Source organism: Microcebus murinus, chromosome 6 (assembly GCF_040939455.1).
Source record: "Microcebus murinus isolate Inina chromosome 6, M.murinus_Inina_mat1.0, whole genome shotgun sequence".
NCBI lineage: Eukaryota > Metazoa > Chordata > Mammalia > Primates > Cheirogaleidae > Microcebus > Microcebus murinus.
This window is the reverse complement of record NC_134109.1, coordinates 11,499,219-11,516,124: the sequence shown is the minus strand read 5'-3', so window position 1 is coordinate 11,516,124 and position 16,906 is coordinate 11,499,219. Positions and strand designations below refer to the sequence as shown.

The following is a 16,906-nucleotide window of genomic DNA, read 5'->3' as shown; positions in this document are numbered from 1 at the left end:
AATGTGAAGGGCTAAAACAAAGCAGAGAGTGCTGGGAACGATTGAGAACTGACTGTAGAGTCACTTAGAGTCTTCGCAGATGGTAGATACTCACCAAATATCAGACACCAAAAAATACCAGTTACACCCTAGACCCTAATTCAGGGACACCACTTGACCATGAAGTTGTCAGAGCACGTGGATTTCCTGCCACAAGGGCTATGTCTTATGTTTCCTTAGAGGCGCTGTTTCTAAGGGAGGTACCTTGAGAGAAGTGGCAAGCTGGTGGTACACTGCATCCTAAAAGGCAGTCTCGTGTGATGTTACTACAGTGCTGATAAGAACGCCTCTTCATTTCTTAGTTCATATATTAAAAAAAAATTAATGTGACTCTTTGGAAAAAAAGCTAAATTGTCCAGGCACGATTATTTTAGTAGATTCACAGACTAGAGAACATTGAGGACTGGCAAAGACCTGAGAGACCTCTAGCTTAGCCCCTCACTTCACACAAGAGGATACTGAGGCTTAGAGGAGTGACACACCTTGCCCCAGGTCACACTGCCTGGCAGAAGCAGTGCCTGGCGCCTAGTCCTGCTTTCTCTGCTATTCCACACAAAAGCCACTTCTAAGAGAATGCACTTGGCTCTTTTATTTGCCCCAGGCATTTCCAGAGGTTTCTAGCTGTTCTCTAGCCCACAGGACAAAGCTGTGTACCTCAAAGATGCTCTGTAGAAAAAATCTGTTGAATGAACGTTAGCGTATTTGGAAAGGGTCATGCTCCAGCCAGGCGGGGAGAAAAAGATCCTGTTAATAACAAGGGAGTTTAAGAAGTTAAGAAGACTTTTAGGGAAACTGGGACACCTTTCTATTGTTTAGAGCCAGGAAACTTGCTGCATACGGATGGAGGAGGAAGCATTGGCCTAGAAACTATAGCGGTCTGTAGGGCGGGTAGGTAAGAAACTGTACAAGAAATACAGAGTGGGTTTATGTGGCCTTAGGTTGCATATAGGTTGTAGTGTGTGTGTTTGTGTGTGCACGTGTGTTGCCTTCTTTATTTGTCCTTATGCCAGGCTTCCAGTGAGGAAGTTGGTTTTGTATTCATACATCTTTTACCAGAACAAGAGAAAAATATCTGACAGTTACGATAATGTGCCTTTTAAATATTTATACTATGTATTATCTTGTCATCATCATTGCATATCTCTCTAGTGCCCCATCTCCCACAGACACACTAATTTCTCCTGGAACCCTTCCCCTGTGCTCTCAGAAAGTCATGGTCCTTCATGAGCAAAATCCCCTACGTGCCTTCTCTCTCCTGTTTCCTTTGCCTTCTTGGTCTGATGGAAGCCCAGCTGTCCCCGAGGACGGTGCTTTCCCTGCAGTCCCCGTGCCTGTGGGCGTGGGTCGGGGCAGGCATCCTCCTCACTCGTGATTGCTCCTTTCACAGCGTTCCCTCCTTGTCTCTGACACCCCTGCTCCGAGTCTCTTGTCGTCTGACCCCACCGCCCACCCCACCCTCTTTGCTGTCTCATTACTAACCCCTGACTCCTTTTCATTTGCTGACAGACTTGACTCCAGGCTCTTCTTACTCTTTCCTAAATTATCCCTGTCTTATTTCTTGTCAATTTCAACATTAGTGTGGTTGACTCTTCTGATACTCTGGCTTCTCCAGAAATTGCTTTCTTATCCTCCACCTTGGCTCAGTTACTCGTTCCCATGGTGCCATCACAGGCCTTGTTATTGCCAATAACTGAGACCCTTCCATGGTCTCAACTTTGTGTCTCCCCCTCTCCGATTACCATTTCTCTCTCTGGACAACACTGTATTGATCCTATTATATTTTGCTGTCCCTCCCCTACTTCATGCCTTGTCCCCTCGCTCAACTTGAATTCATGGCCATCGGTGCAATCCCTCCCTGCCACTCCTCTCTGGCCTTTGCTTTTTTTTTTTTTTTTTTTTTTTGAGACAGAGTCTCACTTTGTTGTCCAGGCTAGAGTGAGTGCCGTGGCGTCAGCCTAGCTCACAGCAACCTCAAACTCCTGGGCTCAAGCGATCCTCCTGCCTCAGCCTCCCGAGTAGCTGGGACTACAGGCATGCGCCACCATGCCCGGCTAATTTTTTATATATATATCAGTTGGCCAATTAATTTCTTTCTACTTATAGTAGAGACGGGGTCTCGCTCTTGCTCAGGCTGGTTTTGAACTCCTGACCTTGAGCAATCCGCCCGCCTCAGCCTCCCAAGAGCTAGGATTACAGGTGTGAGCCACAGCGCCCGGCCTGACCTTTGCTTTTTAAGACTTGCAATGGCTAAACACAACCCTTGTTACATCACTTCTTCATGTACCCGCACCTGTGCTTATCAGATGAATGTGAATGGATAAAAACACTTAATGTTGACCGGACTCATTTTAAATTCATGGCCATGAACCTCAACTGGGTCCTTAAAGCTATCTGGTAATTATATCATATTTTCTTGGTCCATTCACATTTCCATTCTCCTAAATGACTACTTTATAGCTGCTTTTCTCCCTAAACTTCTAATAACTCCCCCAGATGACATCATCAGGAGGAATTTCCACAGCCTCCTGCCACTTCATCTGCCTACTTTCCAGCGTCTGCACTTACACACCCAGCCTTCCTGTTCACCTGGGGCTACGAGTGAACAGCTTGTGTTCCTGTGTGTAGCCAGCCTTTCCACATATGGACAAATACCAAAGATTCTCCCCTCTGTCTCCTCCCTTAGGTTTTTTTGTTTGTTTGTTTGATTTTCTAAAGGACTTTTGACTTGAGCATACAAACATAATCTTATTTCTCCTTCTTAAAAAAAACAAACTCTTGATCCCAATTCTCCCAACTACAATGTCATCACATTTTACTCCTCTCTGTATAGCAAAACCTTTTGGAAGAGTTGTCTATACTATCACTATCTCCAATTTTCTATTAATCTATTCTTTCTAAAAATCATTCCTAAGCTGGGTGTGGTGGCACGTACCAGTAGTCCCAGCTACTTGGGAGCCTGAGGCAGGAGTATCGCTTGAGCCCAGGAAGGAGAGGCTGTGATTGTGCCTGTGAATCGTCACTGCATTCCAGCCTGCGCAACATTGCAAGACCCCATCCCTAAAAAAATGAAAGAACGTTTCTAGGAAGGTTTTATTCCCACTACTTGACCAAAGCTGCACTCGTCAAGGTTGCCAGTGGCCTTTGCTGCTAAATCTGTCAGCTCTTGGGTCTCATCTTGTGACATATCTACAGTATCTGGCACAATTGATCATTCCCACTGCATTTGACTTCCAGAGTACCACCCTCTCTTGGTCTCCCTCTTATTCAATGGTCACTCCTCTCGGTCTCTTTTCTTGGTTCCTCCTTATCTCCCTAATGAGGGAGTGCCCCGGGTCTCTGTCCTTGATCCTTTTCTCTTCTTGATGGACACTCACTCTCCTAGTGGTCTCATTTTATGGCTTTACATATTATCTGTATCCTGAGACAGCTCTCAGTTACCTATTGCTGGAGTAATGCTGGGTAACAAAAATCTCAGCAGCATACAACAAGAAGCATTTATTTACTTTAAGAGTCTATGAGTCATCTGGGGATGGCTACTTTGGGCTGGGTGGCCAGGCTCTGCTCCTCATGCCTGCCAACCTCAGCCGCAACCGTGAAGCCCAGGGACATTCTTCTCATGGTGATACCAGAGCCACCAGAGCCCATTGCACAAACACTTCTCAAGCCTTTGGTCATGTTATGCCTACAAACATTCTGTTAGCCAAAGCCATGTTCAAATCAACATGGCTTGATTGAAGTCCAGAGGGGACATTCATTCTGCCTCTTTAGTGGGAGGAACTTCAAAGTCACATGGTAAAAGGCATGGACTCAATGGAAGAGTGAAGAATTGGGGCCACATCTCTCAAATATTGTATGGGATGTACTCATACTAAATAATTACATTGTTTACCTGAAAGCTAAAATTGAACAGTGTCCTCTATTTTATCTGGCAGCCTTAACCTACCTTCAAAACGTATCAGGAGCGTGGTGCCTCCTCATCTTCACTGTTTCCACTCCGGTCTGAGCCACTGACATCGCTCACCTGGATTAACTGCTAGAGCCTCCTAACTGGTGTCCCACCATCTACCCTTATCACTTTCATGTTCTTGCAACACTATAGCCAGAGTGATCCTTTGAGACATGGGATTATACCATTTCTCTGCTTAAAACCTTCTAGTGGCTCTCTGTTTCTTTCATAGCCCAAACTCAAGTTCTTTAAATGCCTAGAAAGCCGTGTGTGGTCCTGGTCCTCACTGGCTCTGTGACCTCATTTGTGCAGCTCTCTGCACACTTCTACTCAGCCACAGTGGCCTCTTGCCATTTCTTGACCACTCCCCACATATTCCTGCCTTAGGGTCTTCGCACTGGCTGCTCCCTCAACCTGGAGCTGTCAGGCGTCTGTCTGGCTCGTCCCCTCACTTCTTTTAATTCTTTGATCAAACAGCAGGTTCCCAGTGAAGCCTGCCCTGGACTGTCGCCCACCCTCCAACCCAGCCTGGCATCCTGGTGTCTGTTTCTCTTCTGCGAAGAATCGACCTTCTGATATACAGTGTTATTTAATTTTACGCATATTATTTTCTGTCTCTCCCCACAAAAACGAAAGGTCCTGGAGGCAAGGATTTTGTCTGGTTTGTTCACGGATTGTATCCCAAGTGACTAGTAGAGAGCTGGCAAATGTTTGATGAATGAATGAACGGATGGCATGACATCTTCTGCACTTCACTTTTAAAAAAATACACATATTTTAAGCTAAGTGGATAGCTTTATTCAGACATTTGTCTTAAACTGTATACAAATAAAAGGTTTCATAAAATGATGGAGGACTGAGAAAAAACTGCTTGGCTTACAGAATCTTGCGACACTAATGATTATTAACTATCTTAATATTAATAACTGTACTTAAAAATAATGGCATTTCTTTACAATTAAAGATACACCAAGGGTTTAAATAAGCATACTAAAACTCTAAAAGTCTCAACAATCTTTCAAAGAGTTCTTGAAAACTAGCTTTAAGCTTCCTCATTCACATCCCTGGTGAGACCACGGTGCTGTAGTTGCAGAACACATAGAATGGAGGCAGATGAGGGTAAGAGAGATGATTGTGCGTATTTTTCACTCGTGGTTTGGGGAGGATACCTGAGAGAAAAATAACTCCTGATCTTTAATACCTTAATGACTAAAGTAATTTAAAGTCAGTCATTATTTTATGCTTTATTAAGGGAGTTTGGGAAACTTTACGACAGTTAGCCTTTTTTTTGTTGTTGTTATCAAGAAGTTATTAATCTGGCAACCATATTTACTCAGGAAGACCTTTGAGAATCAAAAATAGGTGCTTTAACATCAACACTCAAAAGCTTTTCTCCCAGGCCCTTCCCTAGGATCTATTTTACTTTTATTTCTGACAGCTTAGCAAGGGTCATGATCATCAAATAAGAGAACAGCATCTGTATAATTAAACTATGTGTTCGGATGAATGTGTGGTGGATTTCTCTGTGGCAAGAAAAAACTATGAAAAGGATGAGGCAGAAACATTATTATGCTTAAGAACTCAAAGCCATTTAGGGTGAGCATCCCTGGATTATAGCACAGTGTAGTCATGGAAGCCCACAGTGGTGACTCGAAGTAGCAGGATGTTCCATGTGCACATTGCTTAGTGCTGCTTAAGATGGCAAGATGTTCTGTAAAGAATTTTAGGCAGTTTGTCATGGCAAACCATTAAACTCTTCATAAAGTCTTAAAAAATAATTTACAGTTACCTGTAATAATGTGGGGCAGCTTGATTCCCAGTATTGATAGATTAATAAGAGAATATTATATGCAGAAAATATTTCCTCTTAGACTCAACATCTGTCAAATAGGAGAACAAATAATATAGTCTTTTTTTTGTTCAACTAATAAAATATAAAATCTGAGTTAATTATGCATATTTATTCCAAGTTTAGTACAGTCCCTGCTCTGAAACTACTTTATGGTTTAGTGAAGGTTATAGACAAGTAAATAGACAATTACATTATGGTGTGATAAGTCTGGAAAGGTTAAAGACAAGGTGATCTGTGATTACATAAAAGAAATACCTGACCCAGTGTTTTTATTTGCATATTTTTAGGTAGGGAGGTCCTGGAAGCCTCCCTGGAGGAGGAATTTTCTGTATAAATTGAGGTGTAAATGATGAGTAGGAAGTTGCCAGACAAAGGTGGAGATAGGTGGAATGAATTATTAGGCATCTTTAGGTATTATATGAAAAGAAATTCAGTATGGAAAAGTTAAGTGACTCGTTCGAGGATATGCATTGTGAGCATGCTGAGCTTTTGGTCTGTCATGGGCTATCATTGAGGGCTAAGAGGCATATCCATAGATGCAGAATGTAACGTACAATCAGCTCTCCATTGAAACCAGTGTGTATGTGATTCCATGAAAGTAATTATTAGAGCCAGAAAGTGCATAAAGATTTCAGTGGGTATAGTAGGCATGAGGGAAAAGGATACGGAAAAGGTTCTTGAACTTGCTTTTCATCAATGTCCTGAGTTTTAAATAATATTTCCGTTTATAGATTCCTCTACTAAAGGGCTTTCAACTTTGGAAATGCCACGAGAGTCCTCATCTGCGCCTACGTTAGAAGCAGGTGTGCCAGAAACAAGCAGCCATTCCTCAATATCAAGTAAGATTCCCTCTGGTGATCACTGCACCTGTACATTGATTTTGGAACACTCTCTGCTGCCTTGTTTTTAATTTTCACAATCTTGGTTTACTTTTTCTAATATTGTGTTAGCTTCCTGGGTGACATTATTTGGTATGTTCTCAGAGACCCTGAGGTATAGTGTGGCCCGCTTTTGTTCATATCTCAAATGTTTGATAAATCACCATGGTTACTGATTGGCCAAGAATCCTAATTTGTTAAGGAACAATCACTGGATTTTGTCATTCAATAAAATAAAAATTATATGTTACTAGCCTGAAAACAAAACACGGGACTGGTTTGGGGATATGTGAAAAGCATTGTTTATGGCAGAATTTTACATGGAGCACCCTTATGTAATTTGAATCACCTCTATCATTGACAAAATTTATTGTAGGTTGTCATAAAATAAATGTTACCATATACCATGACTGGATCTAGCCCTTTTGCATCCGAAAATAAAAATGGCATGACATTTTACAGGACCTGTTAGGAGTCAAGTGTTTTGCAACTGCCTTCAGTTTCTGGGTCTGAGATTTTGTCCATGAGGAGACAATATTATATGCAGGAAATATTTCCTCTTAGACTCAACATCTGTCAAATAGAACAAATAATATAATCTTTTTTTTTGTTCAACTAATAAAATATAAAATCTGAGTTAATTATGCATATTTATTCCAAGTACAGTCCCTGCTCTGAAATTACTTATGGTTTAGTGAAGGTTGTAGACAAGTAAATAGACAATTACATTATGGTGTGATAAGTCTGGAAAGGTTAAAGACAAGGTGATCTGTGATTACATAAAAGGAACACCTGACCCAGTGTTTTTGTTCGCATATTTTTAGGTAGGGAGGTCCTGGAAGCCTCCCTGGAGGAGGAATTTTCTGTATGAATTGAGGTGTAAATGATGAGTAGGTACCATCACGCCAGGTTGCTGCCTTGAGTTCCACTGAAGTTCCAAAAGGGTGTCCACTTGGCTCTGGGGCCAGTTAAGAGACTTTAGCTTGGGACATTCTTAACAGGAATCAGAGATGCAGAGATGCAACTTCTGTGAAGCTTTGTCACGTGTGCTGACACATTTTGTGTTCCATGGGGGCAATGCCTGAAAAGCGATTTAATTTTCATTTGACCACTTTTTGAAATGAGGATGATCTTGAAAAACCAGATAAAGATCTTAACTTAAATGCTGGACTGGTAGTATGGAACACCATCATCTTCATCATTCATTCATGCATTCATTCATGCATTCATTCATTCAGCAACCATTTATGAAGTGTCTGCTGGATGCCAGGCACTGTGCTTGGCACTGGAGATCAAAGATGAATAAATAAGACACCCCTTGTCCCCCAGGAGTTTGCAGTTGTAATAGTAATTATAGCTGCCATTTATTTGACATCTACCATGTGTCAGGCACTGTGCTAAGTGGCTCACACACATTGTTATCTGATTCAATCCTTCCATCAGCACTGCATGGCAGTTATTGTTGACCCCATTTCATAGACTGGGAAGCTGAGGTTCAGAGAGGCTAAGTGATTTGCCTAAAGTCATGTGGCTACTAAGTGACAGAGACAGGAAACGATGCCAGGTCTGTTAGACTTTCAAGCCTTTATTCTTTTTCAGTGTGCCACGCTGCCTCAGAATAATTCAAATTCAATTGTAATAAAGATTATGGAAATTCTAAGAAATAGCTTCCAAGTGACAATTATATGTGGTAGCAAAGAAAAACGGCTAGTTCTGAATCTAATTGTTCTTCTATCATAAAAAATCTCTTTGATAACATGATAAAATGCCCATTTTTAAGTCCACATACTAAAATCATGAAAGTATATCTTTTCTTCATAATTTGCATGGGTCATCTAAAAAAAAAGATAATGAATTAGGGTATAATTTGGATAGGATGATTAAGTTGGTGGGACTCCAGTGCTAATTAAATGTGCCATAAAGTAAATTGATCAAGTGTCTCATGATCCCAACATCATGACTGAATCTAGCCTTTCTGGATTTAGTTCAGCATGTCATTAGATTTCCGTTTTTCTCCTCCTTGCCATTAAAAGCATGCATTCTATAGCTCTTGGTGGTTGCTCTTGGAAGCATAATGCCAGGTGCCTTACACACTGAGCTAAACATCAAGAGTTTTACTCCCAGGGAATTCTGCTGTCTTTAAAAACAACCGAGAATGGAAGAAACCATTGACTCACTAGAGGTTATAAATCCTTCTTTGAGTCTGCTAGATGCTGCTAATTTTTAAATTTTCAAATCTTTTAAAAAAATTTCTGCTCTTGAATTTTACTTGAAGCTGCACTTTTCAAGTGAGTCATAAAATTGTAAATTTTACCAATTGGCAACAAAAATGAGAGCTAATAAAAGGTTGAGTTGTCATTTCCATGAATTCCGTTAGTTAATATGGACTCCAAGACACAGGAATTCCCATCACATTCTTCTCTTTTGATCAGTTTAACAGCTGATTATTTTGTAGCTAAACATGCCTGGACCACCATCAATCAAACAGCATGCTAATTACATTAAAATGATCTTATAATTGATTTCACATCACGCCAGGTTGCCTTGGTACCATGATTGCAAAACCTGTGTATAACATTGAAGGGTTTCCAGGGGCCATACATTCACCCCGGTTCCTACCATCCCCTTCTAGTGCATGTAGTTCATACGGTTGGTTTCTGAAATTGTCTTTATAAGAGAGTAAAAGCCACAAGTTGTCAAGTATCCAGGTATTTGGGGTCATGCAGAAAAGCTGCCTCTGACATTGGGCTGGTTGGTAGGGTTGGGTGGACCACTCACAGCAGAGTGGGAGCAGAGGAGAAGAGCTGCTTTCTAACTCAGCCATCTACTGGCAGAAGCGCTTCTCACTGTTTTCTGGTTTGGAACTACTAATAACTTGACAGTTCACTGGTGGGATATTTGTCAATGTTTAATTGTAGGATAAAAATGGTTCCACTGTTTTCTAAAACAAAGACATGCACTAGAATATACTTGTGGAATGTAATTTGATTCACATTTTTCAAACAGTAGGCAGAGGCTCATACAGAGATTGAAAACAGTATTGACTTTGGAGTTGCTATGTTTGGGTTTTAGGACCACCTCAGTTGCTGGTTGGTTCCAAGTAACATATTTTCATTTGCTTCAGTTTCTCTCTCTGAAAACTGGAGTTGATATATGTCATCCTAATCTAAAATACATAAGCACACATACACACACCTCCCCCACACACATCATACACACATATGTGGGACCTCATGGGGATATATGATGAAAACTGAAACTATGTACGTACAAGCTCCATTAAAGAAAGTTAAGCTATTACAGAAACTCGAAATAGCATTATCTGCCTTAAATCCCTTTTGGAACATGGCAGAGTATATAAGATAAAAAGTAAATGAAAATAATATTTTATTTAGTTGTAACTGGAAAAAATATTTATGGACTGCAGATCAGTGCTAATGGGCACCGTTATTGCCTTCACTGTGCAAATGAGGCCCTGGAACAGCAGACAGCCTTAGTTTTTCATGTGGACAGGAGCGTACAACGTACCGAAAATTATGACTAGCTAATGAAGGTTCAATTAAGATTCTGTATGGATGTGTGGAGCCTTTGTGTGCTGTGGAAATTTATTTCCCCTAGTAATCATCTCCTAATTTCCTCCATATAGCTCAGTATAGGCAGATGAAAAGGGGATCCCTGGGAGTTCTGACAATGGGCCAGTTAATGAAGCGCCAGCTGGAACATCAGTCTAGCGCCCCCCATAACATCAGCAACTGGGACACTGGTGGGTCAAGTTTTTCTTCTTGTTTTACCTCTCAGATTAGCTGTTGCCACTTTCTCTGTGCCCACTCTGCTCCTTTGTTAAGGACTAGATTTCTTCTCCTGTTCTTTGGTTCAAATAATTAAAAAAAAAAAGAAGAAGGTAATTAATAAGTCTATTTTAACTTTCCAAGTGCTCTAGAGTGACACGTTCTTCCACTTAGGCTGGCCCAACTCTTTTTCTAAGTCCCAGATTCCAGGTACTAGGTTATTAATCTGGGGAGGAGGGAATGGAACTATGATTTCATGATCCAAATTTTAAGAAAAGGTTATCAGTAGTCTCTGTTTTATAAACTATAAGGTACCCCCCCCAAATAATGGAATATTAATAGTAATAATAATAGTAATAATCAATGTCAGCTTAGTGATGTTGTGATCTGCCAGGAGGTTTGGGAATATGGGTTCTGGGTTTTAGCCAGCAGGGTGACCAGGTTGCAGCCGCACACCCCTGTGCTCATAAGATGGAACTGCATCGAACCTCAACTTTAAAGTATGAATTGACTGCCCTGCCATGACGTGTCTATTTTAAACGCGATCACTGCATTTTGTAAACTCTGTTATTACCATGTTCTGCACGCATGCTACCTTCTTGAGCCAGTAGTACTGCTGCAATCCTCTTTTAAGTGCTTGCCTTTCCTTTTTGTTCTTCTTTAATTAAATGGGTCATTTGAATTATGAGATTATATATGTGAAAGCACTTTGAAACATGCTTGCACTATGAAAATACAAGGGTTTATTACTGTGCTGGGCTCTGGGGGCCAACACTTGGATCAGACTCTTAGTATTTTGATTAGTACTTTCTGGCTACAGTTATATGAGATTATTTTAATATTCTTCCTTATGATTATGAATTACAATGTCCACCAAACCAAAATCCTGTGATACTGTTATTTTTTTCAAAGCCATAGTATTGATATACATGTCAGCTTATGTGTCCTCATTAATCTTAAAGAGAGCGAGAGAGAGCTAGCCTAGATAACTAAATCTCACACTCCACACCCAATCTCATATTTAACAGATAGTTTCAATTCTCCTGAACTTTATAAGGGTTCTTAACATTTTAAAGGTTTAGTGTTTTCTGTTCTTTTTAGTGATGTGTAGTAGTGAGCAGTGAAGAACCAAAACCAACGGGCAAAAAAAGAAGAGACAGACACTAGCTATTAATAGCTAACCTCAAGAGTTTATAGGGCTTGAGCCAAGGTTTTCTGTCCACAACAAAGAGTACTGAGCTTCTCTCTTCACTGAAATGAAGCTACATGAGCAACTGAGAATGGTAGCTCTGGTTTGGTGAGGTCTCTGATAATTAAATGCCAAGCTTCTGTTAGGCTGATCTGGGGCTCTGAAGATTATTTTACCATACTATTGTTTTCTGCAGCAAATAGCTCAGCCTAAGCTAACCATTTTAGATTCTGACTATAATTATAGTCTAGTTTGATTGACTCGGTAGTTATAAAAAGGCAAATTGACCTCAATTTCCAATCTAAATTTTAATCTGAAAAAAATCTACACGATGCCAAATAACCCATTTAAGTGAATTTTTCACTTTTCAGCCAAAATTCAACCTTATTCATGTCACCTTAGTTTCTTTTTGTTTTTGAGATAGAGTCTACCTCTGTTGCTCTGGCTAGAGTGCAGTGGGGTGATCGTAGCCCTTACTGCAACCTCAAACACCTCAGCTGAAGAGATCCTCTACCTTGGCCTCTCAAGTAGCTGGGACTACAGGTGCATACCACCACGCCCAGCTAATTTTTTCTAGTGATTTTTTTCCAGCTAATTTTTAGTAGTGATGGGGGTGTTGCTCTTGCTCAGGCTGGTCTCAAACTACCGACCTCAATGCCTCGGCCTCCCAGAGTGCTGATTTTACAGGCGTGAAATACCTCACCTGGTCCTGGTTTCTCATTTAATACTTCCCACTTACATGCTGTCTGAATTTCTTTCACCTGAGTTTTTTGGGCTTGTTTTCCATCTGAGTTAGTCCTCAAGTCCCCAAGTCCTATTAGAAGTTCATCTCAATATTCTCATTTTTATTAGTGCTATAAAAAGGGACTCCCCAAATCCAAGCCCAAAGGAGAGCCTATGACTGTGCAGTACAGTGTCAGGTGGCATGTCACTCTAAACCACATGTTGAAGCAGGGACTTGCTCGTCCCCACAAGAACAAATCTGGCCACGTAGGCACACTGAGAAAGGCAGCCCAAAACACGGGTCATGGTTGGTCCGCGTCAGCGTGTGCCAGCTCACTCACAGCATGCCTGCCTCTTCCGCACCCATGCGCATCGGGATGACTTGCTCCTTTGCCTCATCTTTCGTGTGAACACGTGTTTCTGAAGCACACTCCTCCATTTCCGCCCCGCCCCTTACCCCCATCCCGCAGTCCCACGCCTGCCATTTCCTTCTACCAGTCCCACATGTTTTCTCTGTGACCTTTTCTGGCCATTTCCCTAAATGGTCACTTATGTATTTATTGATTTGCATAAAACATTTCTTTCACGGCCATGACATTAGCTTTTCATTTTCTATCAGGAGATATGAGATTTGAGCTTTTGGGGGGAGGGGGTGGTGTTGTGGACTTTTGGGGGATGGTTTTAGATGCTCTCCTGCTTTTAGTTGCATTTCATAGAACTGAACCTCAGGTCAGTAGCGAAACCCCAAGCAACCCGACCCTCAAATCTAGGATGTGTCTTGTAAATGTTAATAATCAGCAGTAACAATGACCCCCCCCAAATGGCCCTAAGAGATGACTGATTAAATTCTTTGTATTCTGAATTGTTTTGAGCTGATCATACTGAAGACTGAAATGCTCTGTTTATCCACAGAACAGATACAGCCCGGGAAACGCCAATGTAATGTGTCAACGTGCCTAAACCCTGACCTGGAGGGACAGCCGTTGAGAATGAGAGGTTAGTTGAGTCCCAGAGTCCCAGACTGTAAGAGCTGAAAGAGACTGGACATGGCCACCATCTGGTCACCCAGCGGCTGCTACAGCCTCTTCCTTAGCAGCTCCATGAATGGGGCCAACCTTGGCTCAAACACTCCAGGGACTGGGAACGCATGACATCTCATCTTTGATCATGACCGACAGACAGTTCTTCCTTATAGTGGCATTCTAAGCCTTGGAGCCACATGGAACAAGTCTAGTCTCTCTCACATAATTTTTTGGATATTTGAAAATAGCCACCCATTGCTTAATTCCCTCAGTCTTTTGTAGACCAAGCATTCTTGGGTCCTTCAGTATTCCCCCTTAGACGTATCAGTTTTCCATGTCATCCTGTACCTACTTTTCTGGGCATGGTCCAACTTATCTGTATTTCTTCTAGAATGTTGAGGTCATGGGTGAACGGCTTCTTTTCCACTATCTGAAACGTACATGGAAAATATCCACTTGACCTTATGCTGCTCATGAAAGCAAGCTGAGCATAAATCTGCTCTAAGATCAGAGTATTTTCAAAATTCATCCCATGAATTTTAATTACCGAAGTAGCCAATCATTACTTTTGTTCTTTTTTTTAATTTGGAAGGCAAGTTAACCCATCATTGGTTTAAAAAAAAAAAGAATCATGATCACATCTCATAACTAGTCTCTTAAATCAAGCAGGTCTATTTTTCTAGACCACATCACTCTTCTAATTTTCCTAAGGAATGAGGAGCTATTTATCTCCAGCTTTTACTGACAATTCTTTGGTAATGAGTAGCAGTTTTTAGTCCCCATATCAGATGACTCTTCTAATCTCTAGGGCTAGGAAAAGCTTTGATGAGTAGAAGTCAGGGTAATCGAACAAATCTTGGGTGCTTTTTCATGATTTAGTGACTCAGTAGCAGCAAAAATGGAGTGAGGTGATGGGAACAAGGGTGGAAAGTTGGTCTCTCTCACGGTGAACAGAACGGTCTGTTGGTGCAGGTGGGGCAATGATTTGCAAACACCTTTACAGTTCTTCTATCTCCAAGACTCCCAAAGGGGCTTCTGGCAAGATCTCCAGCTTCGAAGTAGAGCTTTGGATGTGGGTCTTTCCTTATGCAGGTTCCAGAAGATCTTCTGGTTCTGCTTCTAGTTCTGTACAGGGTGCACGCTGGGTGTTCCAAAGGGGAACCGGCGGCAGTGTCATCAGAAGTGTTGGCAACAACTAGGGGATGTTGGGGACTCCCTTTAACATTGTAGACTTGTCATTCTGCTGTAACAAAAGGTGGCCGAGGTCTGTGGCTTCCTTTTTGCATTTCCCACCTTCTCCTTGCACCTATTCTGTGCTCCCACATCAGCAGCAGTATTTAGGAGCCCACTGATTGAGCTAGTGTTGGCCTGTGGGGACCAATGCCCGATAAACGTCACCCGCCTCCTTTCACAGATGACCGCCATCGATATTGCATCATGCGTTCCATGTTGCCATACAGAAAAGCAACTTCACAATGCTCTTGGCAAAAATACCTCTTTCTTGGCATTTGTCTTAGTTAATAATTGGTTTGAAGCCACTAAACTGACTTTGAGCCCCTCCCTTTCCTTGACTTTAATTGTGATTAGTATATAAGAGTATTGGCAATAATCTTCTGAAACCCTTGACTCAGAGGTTTTTTCTTTTCTTTAAAAAAAAATCAAATTTTTTGTGTTTCTAATAATTCTGTGTACATACCGCCATATATCTTATGGGCTTAATTTTTCCACTTCTAGCACAGGCATTTTGGCATCTAGTTGATGTGGTCTGTCGATGCTCCAAAACATACGGGGTATTGGATTTGAACTGTGTTTTGGTTTCTGGAAGCAACTTCATGGTGCTTATCATACTATTTAATAATCAATTGTGTCTTTATTTATCTTGGCCCCGTTCTTGCCTTTTCTACTATTAATTTTATACTTATGTTTGTAATACTGTTGCTTCCACTCAAAACATTTCTATGAAACAATTGGGGATCTTTGTCAATGACACCCTTAGGTGTACTCAGGAATATTATCTAAGATACAGCTGACAGATATAGTGGGACAATTTGGATTCCCATTTGGGAGCTTAGGAAGTGACATAAAGATATTTTCAGATATTTTCCTTTGCCAGTTGGGTTTGCAGGTCTTCTGCCTCTTAGAAATATAATTTATAACCTTTGACCAGACAAGGGAGTCTGCAGTATTAGAAGCATCCTGACTTTTCAAAGGCTTAATACAGTTTTTCCCCCTCAGATTGAAACACATTGCCCACTTGGCTAGGTTTCTAGATATTTTGTCTCGATTCCTTTAGAAACCAGTTTTCTGAACCATATTCCTTCTATTTAAGGAAAGATCACACAGGCTTTCTCCCCCCACCCCCAGCACCAAGTTACCAGTTCCTTGATGAGAAGCAGATTATTTAATGACCACTGAGTTCTTCTGCCTTCCTTCCTATTGGAAGAACTTGGAGTTTCAGTTATTGCTTTGTAGAACACGGCATTATTCTGGATTGTAACTCTGGGATTCTTCTTTGAGTGCCTCATTTCATAGTTTGCAGGGAATCTGTCCAGCTGTCTTAATGGAGAACAGCCCTGCTGGCTCTCCAGACAGATTTACTCACCACTGGAGCGTGTTTGAAGGCATCAAAACCCACAGTTTTAAACACTGTGGTATCTGAAGCAGAATGAGTCACTGGTTGGATCTTTCAAAACACTTGATATTTCATTCATAAATTCTTCAGTTTGAAAAATGAAGTCTTTTTGTTTTGGTGCTTCTGATATTGATTTCCAGGGAGGAAAAATGGTGCTGATGTCTCTTAACTCAAATATTTACCCTTGCTTAAGTGTGTGGAGTTCTGGGATCTTATTCCCTTCCCTAATTAGCAATACTTTAAATGCTGATATGCATCTGTAATTTTAGAAATGCAGTATTGTATGGGCAGCTTCTGTCTGTGCCTAGAAAATAAGATTTATAACTCACTTAAGGGTACCCTTGAGTGGATCTCCCCCTTTGTTTTTCATCTTTGTCCTTGTAACCCGTTGGCACACCCGAACTCTTTCTGATTTTTCCAAAGTCAAGAAGCAAAGGGGGAGAGAGAATTCTAGCTCTTAAAAGCATATAAACAGAAACTAATCACAATCTTTCTTGACTTCATTTTGCTATTGAGGGTTTTTCAAAATGCAATTGGGATGTCAAGTTGCATTCCTGGAAATGTGATCTTTGGAGAGTTTGTAAGAGAATGGGGCCTTTCCTGCCCCCCAGAAGCTGGTCTTTATTCACTGGTTGTCCCTTTGCTGCTTACCTAGGTGCCACCAAATCCAGCCTGCTGTCAGCACCCAGCATAGTCAGTATGTTTGTGCCTGCACCCGAAGAATTCACTGACGAACAGCCCACAGTGATGACAGACAAGTAAGCTCGCACGGTTCTTTTCTTTTCTTTTTATTTTAGCATATTATGGGGGTACAAGTGTTAAGGTTACATATATTGC

General features: G+C 41.2%; 1 protein-coding gene across 12 annotated transcripts in view; it reads left to right on the top strand.

Annotated features, from left to right (window-relative positions):
* The window catches only part of UNC79 (unc-79 subunit of NALCN channel complex), a 228,979-nt gene that overhangs the window by 156,684 nt on the left and 55,389 nt on the right, over positions 1-16,906 (top strand). For 10 of the 12 annotated variants that reach the window (XM_012738600.3, XM_020285613.2, XM_012738594.3 and 7 more), the window contains 4 exons: positions 6,569-6,676; positions 10,362-10,478; positions 13,328-13,411; positions 16,725-16,827. In XM_012738600.3, the coding sequence (XP_012594054.2) occupies positions 6,569-6,676; positions 10,362-10,478; positions 13,328-13,411; positions 16,725-16,827 (412 nt within the window). The remainder of the gene's footprint in view (positions 1-6,568; positions 6,677-10,361; positions 10,479-13,327; positions 13,412-16,724; positions 16,828-16,906) is intronic. The other 2 variants (XM_012738599.3, XM_012738593.3) reach the window with 1 other exon arrangement.